This window comes from Cyprinus carpio, chromosome B2, assembly GCF_018340385.1.
Source record: "Cyprinus carpio isolate SPL01 chromosome B2, ASM1834038v1, whole genome shotgun sequence".
Classification (NCBI taxonomy): Eukaryota; Metazoa; Chordata; class Actinopteri; order Cypriniformes; family Cyprinidae; genus Cyprinus; species Cyprinus carpio.
This window is the reverse complement of record NC_056598.1, coordinates 24,593,425-24,609,062: the sequence shown is the minus strand read 5'-3', so window position 1 is coordinate 24,609,062 and position 15,638 is coordinate 24,593,425. Positions and strand designations below refer to the sequence as shown.

The 15,638-nt window shown below is 38.0% G+C and overlaps 1 protein-coding gene across 2 annotated transcripts in view; it reads left to right on the top strand.

Annotated features, from left to right (window-relative positions):
- Positions 1-2,336: 2,336 nt before the first annotated feature.
- The window catches only part of LOC109049343 (adenylate cyclase type 8-like), a 45,168-nt gene continuing 31,866 nt past the window's right edge, over positions 2,337-15,638 (top strand). Inside the window, exons 1-4 of one of the 2 annotated variants that reach the window (XM_042718792.1) lie at positions 2,337-4,005; positions 11,426-11,575; positions 13,667-13,797; positions 14,919-15,030. In XM_042718792.1, coding sequence (XP_042574726.1) covers positions 3,139-4,005; positions 11,426-11,575; positions 13,667-13,797; positions 14,919-15,030 — 1,260 coding nt within the window. In that variant the 5' untranslated portion in view covers positions 2,337-3,138. The remainder of the gene's footprint in view (positions 4,006-11,425; positions 11,576-13,666; positions 13,798-14,918; positions 15,031-15,638) is intronic. The other variant, XM_042718793.1, reaches the window with a different exon arrangement.

Genomic DNA, 15,638 nt, shown 5'->3' with positions numbered 1-15,638 from the left:
TTCCACAAAAATATTAACCAAATAAACATGTTTTTTATGAAGAAATGTTTTTATGAGAATTAAATCTAAATATTAAAAAGATTTCTGAAGGCTGTTGGTGCCGATTAGCCTAGTGGGCAAGTGCATTGACGTATGATTCCGTTGCATTACGGGTGTCCCGAGTTTGAATCCCAGCTTGAGGGCCTTTCCCAATCCCACCCCCCTCTAAACTGTGATAATAAAATTTCACAGTGTTACTTTTTACTGTATTTATGATACGATAAATGCAGCCTTGATGAGCACAAGATGCAGCCTTTAAAAATCTGACCAACCCCAAGCTATTTAACAGTGGTGTACAGTATGTGTTTATGTGACCAAGTAATAGTTCTAAATAAAGATGAATCAGACACTGGTTTGATGGTGATTTGATGTTTGGCCAACAGAATCCTCAGAAGAACTTTAATGGAATTACAGATTTTGTCAACATTTACTCATCCTCTTGTCATTCCAAACCTGTATGACTTTTTCTTAGGAACACTGAGCATGTTCAAACCTGGCACACGAAGACACCGATTTGACGTCACCATTGGTCTCATAAAACTGATCACAGCATGCCATATTTCAATATGGATTAATGCGTATATTCATTTCTGTTCTTCAAAACAAAGCTGTCGTTTGGCTTCAAATAACTTGTAATATGGTGCCTGAGTTGTTTAGTTTAATCATACTTTTACAGTATTTTTGTCCTCTTTGGAGCTTAGATAGGCTAATTGCCGTCCACTGTGCGTTTTCAGAGTAAAGCATCAACATTCTGATAAACTTCGTCATAAAAGAAAGGTTTGAAATAACATAAAGTTGAGTAAAGGTGATAGAATTGTTATCTTTAGGTGAACAATTTGAAATGAGTCAAGGTTTTGATTGTTTTGTGGGCCGCATTCAATGCAACAGCAGAACTGTTAGACCAGGACCCCCAGTATTTATGTTATAAAAGATGAATTTTGCCAAATCACGCTTGTGCTTCAAGTCGGATAAGGGGTGTGCCATAAGCGATGATAGGAGTTAGAAGGGGTTTTGCAGGACCATGACCCAGCCCTGGTATTACTGTAGATAGACTTTATTCACTTATTTTAGGTAGACTGGTAGCCTATCAGCTAGATTTGATTCATTGATTTTTATGAACTGAATGAGTGTAACAGTGGGGTGATGCGGAGGCCCAGAGCAGCTGGTGAGCGAGTTTCCGGTGGCAGTTTATCATCCCTCTTTTTTCAGAGCAAGCAGAAAAAAGTAAGGAAGTGAGCAACGCATAGAGAAACTCCTGGAAAATAGTGTCGTATGGTACAATCCCACACCCGTTAAAGAGCCGGCAGCGCGAGCGGGGGACGTGATGAGTCACTCGCGAGGCGCTGTCTCCCCGCTTTGATCCGCCGCGGTTAGTGTCTCCCGCTGTAAAATATTTGAAAAAGACGATTAGCCGGTGAGTCACGGTAACGGCACTCGAGCTAAGTGTGTTATGTTGCTTAAAATAACCCGGAAATTTCGATAAAATGATAAACGCCAATTGCAATATAACTTTAATAATACTTGAGGTTTTTTTTTTTTTTCTCTATTTTTACCGGACAAGTCGCGCTTTCTTATTGAAAACGACGGCAGTTAGACGGATATTGTACTCTTGGAAAATGGAATGAGGACAATTAGGAAACAAAAACAAATAACATCAAAATAAAGGCCCAAATAAAAATTAATAAACAATGCATACTGCAACTTACGAAATTAAAAGAAATAGCATCCATAAATTAGCGAACTGAAACTAACAGACAAAAAACGTTTCATAAGCGCTTAACTAGCCATACTTTTTAATTAAATGAATAGGCCTAAATTATTACAAATGTAAATGTTTTTGTTTTGATTCCAATCATTGGGGGTACCAATTATGAAGGCACAGTAGAAAATAGGCCTACAGTTTTTTGTTTTGGAAGCAGAAGGATGCGACTATTTTAAGTGATTTTGAGATATTTTTCAAGTAGACGTATGTGTGACCAAAGGGGGTTTTGTGAATAAATGTATGAAATCATTGAAGTTCTGACTTCCTATGCAAAGAGAAGCTATTTATAGAGTTTTATTGTTATATTTATGCCTATGTATTAGCTATTAATAATAAATGAATAATCATTTTAGTGTTAATTTTGGTTTTGGTTAAACTTAGAAATCTATTTTCTGTTATAGAAAGCAGACGTAACCTAGATTATTTTCTTAAATGCTTTGTGTTCCCACACTGTACTGACAGCGCGCGCTCCTCTGCGGTGCTCAGGACCGAAACAAAAGCTGCGCGCGGGGAGGAAAAAGAGGCAAGGAGCTCGTGACGTCGGGAAGACTCAGTCGAACACACACACTCCTCCTCCTCTCTCTCTTTCGCTCAGTGTAAATACCATCTCCACCAGATGAGCGCGGACGCACTGAATGCTTCTGTATAACATCACAGAAGCCTTCTGAATCATCACTGACTGATACAAACGTTTCTTTTGTTTAGGCTTGCTGTTTGTTTGTTTTATGTGATATGTTTCTTGGATTTCAGCACTCCATATCCCTCGCGAACGGTTGTGCTATCCGACACCCCCAAAACTGACAAAGAGGAAGGTCTTCTCGACACCCCTCCAACCCTAATCCTCACTTCTGGATATGAGAAAGATTCCTGGAGACAGTTCTTGAGAGGAAAGCATACCACAGAAGACGCACATATAGTAAAAGACTGGACTGTACCGCGGAATGGCGTTGTGAAAAGGACTCTTAACATTCTTGTATGTGCACTCTGGTTACGTTAAAAAGAAAAGAGCCACACCAAGATCTCCTGCAGCAGTGCAGACAACGGGGGGCATTTTCTTCGTCAGACCGCGTTAATATGCGCTGTTTTCCAGCACGCCAGCGGGCGCATGCCATGCTGTAGCCAAATGGCACGAGCCAGCGCGACCGAATCGCTCTGACGTTCGCGGAGGACAAGACGTATGATGATGAGCGGCAGCTGCCGTGGGACCAGTCTGCTTGTCCCGATGCGTTCTCCACTATCCGTTCGGTTCGCCTTCATTCTTCCTCGCACACACCTGCTCGTCTTCGCTGTCTCTGTTCAAGGAACGCGCGTGGGTAAATAGAACCGCGTTAGAAACAATGGAGTTGTCTGAGGTTCGCTGTTCCAGCGCGAGCGAGGAGCTGTACACCATCAACAAGACCCCCAGCAACAACAACGGGAACCGACCGAAGCGCCTGCTGTGGCAGAACGCCGTGCGACACATCACCGAGCAGCGCTTCATTCACGAGCACAGCCCTAAACCCGTCTCACCAGACGAGTCTCACGCACAGGGCTCGCGCAAACAGTCCGCCGGCAGGACGTCGGTGAGCGACCGGCACAACAACGGCGGCACTAAAGTCTTCCCCGAGCGCTCGAGCAGCGACCTGGGTTTCCTGCAGATCGACTGCGCGCCCAGCAACTCCGACTTCTTTCTGAGCTGGGGCTACACGTACCGCGGGGTCATCTTCCCCACGCTGCGCTACGCCTTCAAGTCCAGGGACCTCGAGCGCCTGTACCAGCGCTACTTCCTGGGCCAGCGACGGAAGTCGGTGGTGGTCATGAACATTCTGGACGTGGTGACCAAGCTGACCCTGCTCGTGCTGCACCTGACCCTGGCGTCCACGCCGATGGACCCGATCAAAGGAATGCTGCTCGGCTTCTTCACGGGCATCGAGGTGGTCATCTGCGCTCTGGTGGTGGTGCGCAAGGACACGAGCTCGCACGGTTACCTGCAGTACAGCGGCGTGGTGACCTGGGTCGCCATGGCCACGCAGATCCTCGCGACGGGACTGGGCTACGGTTTGCTCGGGGATGGGATAGGGTACGTGCTCTTCACGCTCTTTGCCACCTACAGCATGCTGCCGCTGCCTCTCACCTGGGCCATCGTGGCGGGACTGCTGACCTCCGCGCTGCACATCGCGATCCAGCTGTTGGTGCCCCCTCGAGCACAGATCTCCACGAATCAGGTGAGACAGATAAATGTGCGATATTGCATCATGCCAAGTTTGAGTGCAACTCTGGATGTTTTCAGCGCTCGAAGCATTTAACCAAGCGCAACGGTCGCTGTCCATCCAACGTGGTGCTGAAAGTGACATTATAAGGTCGTTCTTCGCAGTATACGTCGTGCTGTTGTCTGATACTGATGGCTTGTTTTTGTGGTTTAAATTTTATAGAGGTCAGTAAAGGTCACGAAGAGCTCGTGAATGCGGCAAAGCAGTTATATTAGAGCACTGCAGTCACTTATACATTTCAATATCTGATGAGAGCTTGAACATTGTGAGCTCTTCCAATATATTTAAAAAGACATTTGCAAAACAAATTGTGTATATTTACAAAAACAAAAATGACAAAAATATGAGTGAATTAAAGGAATAGTTCACACAAAATGAAAACATATGTCGTTTACTTCTTGTGGAACACGAAAGATGATATTTTGAAAAATGTCTTTTTGTCTTTATATTGAAGGTCAATGGGGTTCAAAGTAGTTTGGACACCAGTGTTCTTCAAAATTTCTTATTTTGTGCTCCACAGTGTTCATACAGGTTTTGATCAACATGATTTGAATTTTTAGGTGAACTATCCCTTATACATTGCATTGACGCGGTTGCATGTGTTTGTATTCTGATCAGCAAAGCCTCTTTTTCTCTCTGTCAGATGGTAAGAGATTCTAAATGACAAGATGACCTGAGGTCGTTTCACTCCACATGTGATCATATCACATTTAAATTGAGTCATAGTGGCACTACAGTTATTTTGTGGCTTTCACCTGCACACAAACACACACATGCTGTACACAAACAAGCGAATGTGCTGTACACAAAAACAAGCTCACAGACACATACAACAGTGAGGAGACAGGAAGCCATGCGAGTTAATTATAGTGTGCAAAAATTATTCACTGTGATCACAGCAGAGAGAGGCAGACAGACAGAGTTGTTTGGTGTCCTTTCACACACAGATTCAGGACAGATCCAGATGTCTGTATGCAGATTCAGGTCAAAATAGCCAAACTCAGCCAATCAGACCCAAAAATGTGTATGTGTGTCCAAGCAGTGGTCGAAGATGCTGTGAGGTAGACTGTAAAAATAGCAAGCGTGGGAGGGAGATATAGAGAAGGGCTCTCTGACTCACACACTTGTCTGCCAGCATCTCTTCGTTTCCCATCTCTGTTTCCCTCTCTTTCGCTCATACTGCAGGACATGCTCTCTCACACACACACACACACACACACACACACCTTTAGACCTGACTGCACACCTGCTTCGGTGTTTAGTGCTACGTATGTAGAATGTCGTCATTGCTTGGGTAAGATGGACGTCAGTTAGCATGCGCTTGCTTTCTTGTGCTTTCTCTGGGTTTATGGAAACTCATGCAGGATGTCCATCAATCATTTATAAGGCACTTCACAAACTCCACCAGACTAGTGTGAGAGTGTTGTGTGCAGTAGGACAGATTGTCGATAGAAGTGCAGGGTGTTGATGTAGGTCAGAAGAGTATTTCCTGCTTTCAGTACAAGTTCAAATCTTGCTTGACTGGCAATAAATGCACTACACAGTAAAACAGTAATATTGTGAAATATTATTACAATTTAAAATCATCATTTTCTATTTGAAAATATTTTAAAATGTAATTTATTTCTGTGATTGTAAAGCTGAATTTTCTTTTATCAACGTTAAAAACAGCTGTTTAATACTTTTGTGGAAAATGCGACTTTTTTTTTTTTTTTTTTAAAAAAGCATTTATTTTAATCAAAAATATTTTGTAACATTATAAATGTCATCTTTACAGTCACTTCTGTTGAATTGAATGCGTCCTTGCTGAATAAAAGTATTAATTAATGTAAAAAAAATCTTACAGACCCCAAAGTTTTTAACAGTGGTTTCTATAACAAAAAAACGTGATGTTAGTTCAGAGAAAAGCTCTAGCATCATTTGTTTGCAGATATGACTTGGTTCAATATTTTGTATCTAATACAATGAAACCCAGAAGTGTGACATAAGGGTCCAAAATATATATGCTAATATTTTTTATATTTAAGTAGCTTCTTTTGTCGCATTTTGTGGAACAGAGAAGTAGAGCACTGTTTGTGGGGGCAGCGCTCCGTGCCGAACATTGCTGCCCTACATATGCCGTGATCTGCCATTGACTTGAGGGAAAGATGATACTTAATATAACAAAGTTTAGTTTAAGCGAAGGATTCAGAGTGAAATAACTTCAGACAGCTTGCTGCAGCTGCTATTTTCAGCAAACGTGAAGAGAGAGGTCACATTTTGAAAAAAGGCTGAATTTGGTACAGATTTTTGGGGGGATTAGATTAAATAAATGGGGTCTAGCAAAGCCTATGACGCAGAATCCAGTGGTACGTGCAGAAACTTTTCTGTACACACTTTGTGTACGATGAGCACACACAGAACACATTCATGGTCCATTTTGCTCATGGAGATTTTCACACATGTACAGAGATCAATAACGGCCGGCTGCCTGGTCAATTAAAAGTTTTTATGTCTGAGTGATTAATAATGTATTTTTCAATCTAGCACTTGATCGCTGACACTGTAGATGGTCCTGCCGTGTAATCAAAACCTTCAGAACAATCGGCTGCTGCTAACAATGACAATGTAAATTGTCCTGAGATCAGTATTACACTGTAGAGGGCAACACGGTCTGGATTAGTAGGTAACGGTCCGATGCATCGGGTTTGATTAGGGAAAATATCTGAGACAGACCACAACAGCTTCCAGCGAGAAAGCTGGATTGTCCTGGTTTTACATTAAAGAAATGGCAGAAAGCCAGAATGGAAATGCAGTGTTGAGTTTTTGGCTTCATAATAGAGCTCAGTAATATTTAATTTGACAACACAATGGGACAATGAGTGATGGATAAAAGTAGACTCTACTGCTCAAAACTAATCTAAATGCTGTTTTGAATCTAAATACTGTGTTAATATAATAATATCAACAACTGATCAAAATGCTGTTGTGTACAGGGTGTCAGTTAGTAACCTCTCAGGAAAAATTTCCAGTGGAATAAAAAACACCAAAATATTAAACTGACTGTATAATCAAAATAAATACAACATCTACTCTGACCATTACAGTAATTTAAAATAGATTGTGATGTGGTGAAAAGTGCTGGGAATAAAATTAGTAAAAGTGCTCTTGGTGCAATGAGTCTTCTGTATAGCACTTAAAGGTCTTGGCTGTCAGGGGAAAAGGTTGTGGGGTTTAAAGGAATAGTTCATCCAAAAATGAAAATTTGCTATATGTTTACTCAAACACACCTCACATCTAAAAACAGATTTAGAAATTTAGCATCACTTGCTCACCAGTGGATCTTTTGCAGTGAATAGGTCCCATCATAATGAGAGTCAAAACAACTGGAAAAAACATGATTCCAGTATATTAGTTCATGTTTTATGAATCAAAAACCTGTGTTTGTAATAAATAAATCCATTATTAAGACATTTCGAACCTAAAAACCATTGCTTCATGGCTAAAATCTGAGACCTCTATTCATAATTTTGATTTTCCCAGTGAAAATGTCATCTCATCTGTAACAGGAGAGAAATATGCACATATCAAGCAATTGGAAATAGTACAAAACACTCCTAAACAAGTGTGTCACTGGATTTGGATGTGAGATAACAACAAGGGCTGGACTTTGTTTGCTGGAGGAAGCAATATTATTGATTACAAATTATTTCAAAGTTCATCAGTTGGGTATCATAATGTTTCTGCTCACCGGTTGAATTATCAGTGGACAGCAGCAGCCCATCTATGGGAAATCTTAGAGCAGCATTTTACAACTGTAATCAACCCCAGTAATTAAATGGAGTGTTAATTAAATCTCAGTTCAGCTCCTCAGCATGGTGAATACTCTCTGGCTGGAGTACAGTGTTGATATTAACAGTTTCATTAGATCTGTTGGTCTGCGAGCCACTGTGCAGTTGTTATTTTGATTTTTGATTTTGATTTTATTTGCTGTAGTTAATAGGAGTCAATCACTCTTAACAATTTCTGCTGCATGCTGACGGATATCACTGTACTTTGCTGAGATAATTATGGTGTTAAAGACTATAGTTGAAGTGCACTGTGTGTGTGTCTGCTTTGAAGCATTAATTTAAAAGTCGGTGATTTAACTGTATAGTCAGATTTGTTCTGTTAATTCTCCTGCTGTGTTAAGCTGATGGGCGCGCGCACACACACACACACTGTATGAAATGTACAGTGGCTCCAAAACATATTTTAATATTTATGCTGCACATAGAAATGAATATAATTTCATAAGTAAAATACCAATCCAAATGGCATTTATTTTAAATAAAGGTAGCAGAAGCACTATTTTCTGTAGAAACCTGTTCTTGTACTTTCACCTTTATATCTCACAATTGGGACTGTTTCTCATAATTGCAACTTTACATCTAACGGTTTGGATTTGATATCTTACAATTGGGGCTTTTGTTCTCCTAATAGCAACTTTGTATTTCACAGTTGCAAATCCATATCTTACATTCGAGAGTATTTCTTATAATTGTGACTTTGTGTCTAACAGTTGGGACTAGTTCTCATAATTGAGTCTTATGTCTCACTAATATTTTGATCTTTTCTCATAAGTATACCTCACAAAACTTTAAAAACTTTATACCTCACAAAAAAGTATCTGTTACAGTTACCTTTTTTATTCTGAGGCAGAAACAGGCCTCCATATGTTTTATGCAAAAACATTTCACAAACAAATATTTATTATGTTTAAATATTAGTGGATCATAGCCATAATTATTACTGTGATGAACTACCCGGTGGGGAACTGATTTAAAACGTATTAATATGACACTGGGAAAATCTGTAGATAAAGGTAAAGCTAAAAAGAGTAACTGACCATGTATATGGTTATTGGTTAAGAGTAATATTCTAATAATGCACAAAGACTCATCTTCATTAGTCTGTAGGCTGTTCATGTTTTCATATGTGGAGAGGGATTTGTGCAATGTGAGATGGTGGTTTTTTTTAAGGTCAGTGATTTGAATAGGAAAAATCTGAAATAATGAGCTTTCCTATTAAAACGGTCCACATCACTGACCTCTCTGTGTGTGTGCTATTGTATATTGTTACACACACATTGCTAAAATGCAAGCTGGTGTTGTTTATGTGTTTGTAAATATCATTTACAATTACAAACAGCAAAGATTACAAATATTAAAAGTCATATTTTAGTAAATTTGCATGCTATCTTGATTCCTGAATGTTGATGATGTTTACTGCATTAATTCTGCTATGTGTGTGTGTGTACAGTACAGTATGTGTGTGTGTGCTGGAGGGGTTGTATTAATTAGGGGCCTCTGTCTGAAATGGCAGCCCTTTAATGCCCCCGCAGGACAAAAAAACTGAAGTAATTGAAACTGTAAAGGATGGGGGGACTCGTTAATCAGTCATAAAATGTATATTCCCATGAGGGATGTGTCTCACCGACGTGCGCATATACACACGCACACACAAATGCCTATGAGGCTTTTGTAGTAATAGGTGCAGAGACATGCTTAAACATGTTTCTGCAGTGATTGTTTTAGAGTGTTAATTATTGCAGGTGGTTACATCATACTCTCCGGAGATTTCACGACATGTTTGGTAAAGCGTGTGTATTTTTGGATTCCTCCGAGAGGCATGACAGTATATGTTCCAAATGCAGTAAACTAACAGTGTTTGTTCCCATGTCTAAATATAAATATGCACCTCTGTGTATATAACATATTTGCTATGCCTCTGTGGCTACTTTACTGGAAAAACAGAAAGAGTGTATCTTATGTTGTTGGTGACTGTATATGATCTTGATATAAAATCAAAACTGCCTAATTAGACACTAATTATACCTTGTAAATACAATATATTCACTCTGTTGAGCCCTGAAAATGTCTTAGCAGCCAGCCAATCATTCTGGAGATTACAATTTTGGAAGGCTTTAATCAAATTTTTATTTATTTTTTATTTATTTATTTTTTGTGGCCTAACTGTCAGTCTTATATGAAAATGTGTCTACATTTATTAGAAAGTCAGTATATTTGATATCTTATTGATTCCAGAGGGCTAACTGGTTTAATACAGATTAAATAACTTAAACATGTTGTGTTTATGAGTCAATTTGGCATAAATCCCCAATTTTCTATGACCTCTGTGAATCCCCCCAGTGGATGGGCAGGATGAGTCCTTTGTTTTGTTTGCTTGGTTTCTACTGGGTTGTAATAAGCCAATCAGAAAATGGAAAGCAATTGGAAATGCATGGTAGGAGAACAGGCTAATTCATGTTGTTGTTATTTTTTTCAAACTAAAACATGCAAATCACTTGAAGTAAGTGACGTGTTTGTAAATGTGATTTAGTTTGTTCAGTTCTAATGTAGTTGTACATAAGATATGCAAGGAAGACAAAAAAAAAAAAAAATTGAACAGCATGGTTTTAGCTTTATATAGACTCAATATTTTGACAGGTTTATCATAAGAAAATCACAGTGTGTATGAGGTTTGAATTATGTATGAATTTATGAATCTAAACAGTGACACAGTTAACAGTTAAATAATTGGACCTGAAAAGTGAACACAAAATACACAGTTTCTTTAAAACCTCTTTGCTTTTGCTTTTAAATGAGTCATTTAAAATAATAGCATGCTTATTTACTGTAAAATATTGTACTCTGCCTCTAGTATATGACTGACATTTATTAAATTCACATTAATGTGCAATTATGTATGCACATGTGTGTCTCTGTGTGTGTTTGTGTGAAATAGAGAGAAAGATGACATTTAGCTTCTGTCTCCTAGGGAATAGTATTGCATTTAAATTAACCATTTAAGTATTTTTCTCTTGTATGCTTATGGTCTGAAATTTACACTTGCCAAATGCAAAAGAAAAAAAGCCTTTGGCGAGTAAATAAACTCACTTGGCAGTGGCTGGTATCTGCTAAATGAGGAAATGTTCTTTACATTAATCTACCAAAATTAAAACATGAGGACAAAATCATTGTTTCTCTGCTTGTTTGAGTCACTGTGCAGGTCCATCTTGCACGATAATGCTGGCAGTGACACAATGAACAACAAACAGCAAAGATATCCCATTGTCGTAATGCCAAAAATATATTTTTAGTAAAAATTCAAGTTATTGTTTCATATTTATTGCTGGAAGATGTTTTTAATTCACTCGCCATTAGCTCATGTTTCAAAATATTACTTTTGGACACTGTTTATGCTGTTTTTGTGTTCGAGTTTCCAGTGTAAAATTCCACATACTGTATGGGCATATACAGCTGATAAATGGATGTAGAGTAGTTTCACCTGCAGTTTAGCGCTCTAATTTCTTAAGGTTGTTTAAATTCTCTGTTTTTCTTCTCTCTCTCTTCAGCTGTTAGCTCAGGTGCTGCTGTTCTTATGTATAAACACTGCAGGGATGTTTATCAGCTACCTGTCAGACCGCGCCCAGCGACAGGCCTTTCTGGAGACACGCAGGTGCATCGAGGCACGTCTCCGCCTGGAGACCGAGAACCAGCGACAGGTTAGTGTTCGCAAACTTTGAAAGTTTCCTTCACACACACTCGCGTGACACGTGTAAACGTGTTAGTGGCTCATGTGCTTTAGGATGTTTCCAGGAAGTGTAAGTATACTGTATGTGGGGTAAACAAAATAACATCTTCAACAAATTGCAATGCTAATCATACTTTCTGGCCAATTATACCAATTACTCCTAGTGTTAGACGTGTCTGTCATACAGACCAATTAATCAGCCAATATTTGACAATTTTTGTTAACTGTCTTTTTGATCACTAAAGAGAAATGTTTATTCTGCCAGCAGCTTTGTCAGTGAAGAGTAAACCATTTCTGTTTTTAAATTTAAATAAATAATTGTGTAAGTTTTTGCTATGAATTTGCTTGAATTCTGTTTTACATTAGCATTGTATTGGCCACTGCCATCCATTCAACTATTATTATGATTTTACAGTATAGCCAAAAAAAAAGAGCCAAAAAAAAGAGCTGAGGTTTCCATGGTAAAGAGAGAATGGTTGTACTATAGTACACAACACGTATGATTATTTCAATGTTTTTGAACTAAGTCTCTTTTGCTCGACAAGGCTTCATTTATTTGATTACAAAAACAGTAATATTTGCTCGACAAGGCTTCATTTATTTGATTACAAAAACAGTAATATTGTAAAATATTATTATAGTTTAAAATTTCTTTTTAAGTGTATTTATATATGTAATTTATTTCTGTGATGGCAAACATGAATCTTTCAGCAGCCATTACTCCAGTCATGATCCTCATTAATAAAAACATTGATTATTATCAATGTAAAAACAGTTGTGCTCTCTGATTATCTTTTTATTTTTTTATTGAACATGTAATATATATTTTTTTTTCAGGATTCTTTGAGAAAGACAGTTCAAAGGAACAACATTTATTTGAAATAGAAATCTTTTGTAATAGTATAAATGCATTTACTGTCACTTTTGATCAGTTTAATACCTCCTTGCTGAGTTCGTTTCCAAAAAAGCTGACTGACCCCAGCCTTTTAAAAGTGTGTGCACACTCATGCACAAACGTAATGTTGTTATATCACACTTCTTCACCAGCAATAGGCCGCAATGGGTGAGAGTAATTGATTTAAAGATGAGAACAGCATCTCATGGGGACAGAAGGCTAGTGTAGAAAGGTTCCGAGGCTCCTTAGGGAATCTCTCTCCATCTCCACCCTCCCCCACCCATCTCTTTCTCTGAGAGCTCTCCGGCTGTTTGCTGAAGTGGGTTTTATTTGCCGGTCAAGTGGAGCCCATGCTGGTACCACTGTGTGTGTATGTGTGCTTGCATTTCCTCTTCTTTTGTATGCCCATCTATCCAAATTTCCCCTGCTTTCAGCCCAGCCAGTGGTGAGAGTACAAACTCTGGCTTTTTGAATGCATATTTGCAGTGCCTGCTCTTTATCCATGCAGTGTGACAAAGGTGAATTATAGCTGAGGTGTGTAATTTTTTGATATTTGAAAATACTTTCTCCTACCTCAGCCAAACTATTGTGGAGAGGCAGCTGTTAGTGATATTTCTCATAAAAAGTGTAAACACTGTGCTGTGTCTTTATGCATCTGACCAGCCCAACACCACAATACTGGCTCAAAAAATATTTTTTAAAATATTTTTTGCAATTACTTTTAGTTTCAGCTTTAACATATTTGGCTACAATCTACATTTTTGGGAAATTATGTTAGACACTGTTATGCATTTATATTTAGCCCTGTCTGCTGGACATCTGGGGTTATTTGATTGACTGGTGAACAATTAAGAGAACTAACACTGGATAAAAATTACTTGAAGCTGTCATTGCAGTAAAAGGAAGTTGTGTCACATTCTAATGTGTTGGGTTAAATAATAAAATAATGCAAAAATAAAACTGTTTCCTAATGAAATTCTACTTTAGGAAGTAGTTTAAAGGTAAGACTGGTAAACTAGTTGAATTGATAAACAGGTTGAAACTCAAAGGGAATTGATGTGTATAATATGAAAATTATGTTTTTGTTTGTGTTAGTGTGCATTCAGTGACTGAATGATTTAAGTCCATGTTTAATGAAGCACTTTATCCATGCTGCACCTGTTTTAGGAGCGTCTGGTCTTGTCGGTGCTGCCACGCTTTGTAGTGCTGGAGATGATTAATGATATGACCAACGTGGAGGATGAGAACCTACAGCACCAGTTTCACCGTATCTACATTCACCGCTATGAGAACGTGAGGTAATTTATTCCATTGTGGTACAGTCATCATGAATAGAATTGAAGAGAGTCAAATGGAATTGAATCAGTCATCCACCATTAAGGCTCGGTCGCCCACTGTTATGGCTCAGTCATCCTTGATTATGGCTGAGTCACTCTCTTTTATAACCCAAACAAGTAGCCCAGCAAAGCACAGTCGGTCACCATAAGAGCACCAAATAGGCCCTAGAAATGCCAGTCCATGGCCATTTGAGCTTAAATGAAGCCATTTTGGCCATTTTAATGGCTTACCCTTAATTTTACACTATTTACTAAATTGTTTTATATAATAGGCCTATATATGTAATAACATAAATGTATTCAGATAATCACAGACGCAATACATGTACTGTCATAAAAAAAAACATTTAATGTCAATTAATCTGTTTTTAATATGAAATCCCTTCATACAGAAATTTATGCAAATAGCATGTTCCACATCATAATTTTGTAAACATAAATGTATTTGTGTAGGTACACTACTGTTCAAATGTTTAGAGTCAGTAAGATTTAAAAATATTTTTTGAAAGGCATCACTTGCTTACCAAGGCTGCATTTATTTGATCAGAAATACAGTAAAAAAACAGCAATGATATTGTAAAAAATTTCAATTCAAACTACTGTTTTCTATTTCACTGTATTTTAAATAGACTTTATTCCTGTTATGGCAAATTATCAGTCTTCAGTGTCACATGATCCCTCAGAAATCAGGCACTATGCTGATCTGGTGATCAAGAAACATTTCTCATTATTATCAATGTTAAAAACTATTTCACTGCTTGACATTTTTGCTGAAGCTGTGACATTTATATTTTTTCCAGGATTTTGGATAAACTGAAAGTTCAATAGAACAGTATTTATCTGAGATAGATATCTTTTGTAACATTATGAATGCTTTTACTGTCATTTTTTGATCAATTTAATTAATTAAAAAAAATAGTAGCGTAACTTGCACAACTAGTATATTTAAAACGTATCAGTACAGTTAGCTGTATAATTGTATATTTATAAAGTTCTGCCTGTTTATCTCACATTAAAAATCAAAGATCGGCTGTGAAATGTGATTTTTCTGGCTGATTTATGTGCATGTGTGTTTTGTGCAGTATTCTCTTTGCTGATGTGAAGGGCTTCACCAATCTTTCCACCACACTCTCTGCTCAGGAACTCGTTCGAATGCTCAACGAACTCTTTGCACGCTTTGACCGACTGGCACATGTAAGTGACCTAACACATACATGACAATCTGCCAGCCACATCACAGTGTCATTTGGGGTACAAAACATGTAATAGCACTTCTAAATTATGATGTTTTTTGATGTGAAAATCGTGTTAACAAGTGGACCTCAGAAAACAGTACAAAATAAAAAAACCCAAAGGCAGTTCATGACCTCTTTAATGGAAATCAATCAGCATTTTCAGTTCTATTCTATAGACTAAATCCCAGTGATTTGAAAATTTCATAGTTACTCCTTGAGGTTTGGATAGGATGTAAATGTGGTCCCCCTTCTTATGTTGATTAGATTTCATGACAATCAAGGTTGTAATAATTATCTGTGCCCCTTTCCTGATAACAATTTTTTTATGGCCATTATTAAATTAAATACTCAAAAACATTAAATATTTGATCCACTTATGCATTTCAGCCCAAAAACTCAGATCTTGTTCACAAACTTGTATCTTATTCCCCTGTAATCCAGTTTAACCAGGCACCGTCTGCACTGATTTATTGCACTGTATTTGTATGAATTTATTTACTTTTGTGGGACACAAAAGAGGAAATTTTAAAGAAATGTTTTTGTCCATACAATTTAAGTCAATGGGAA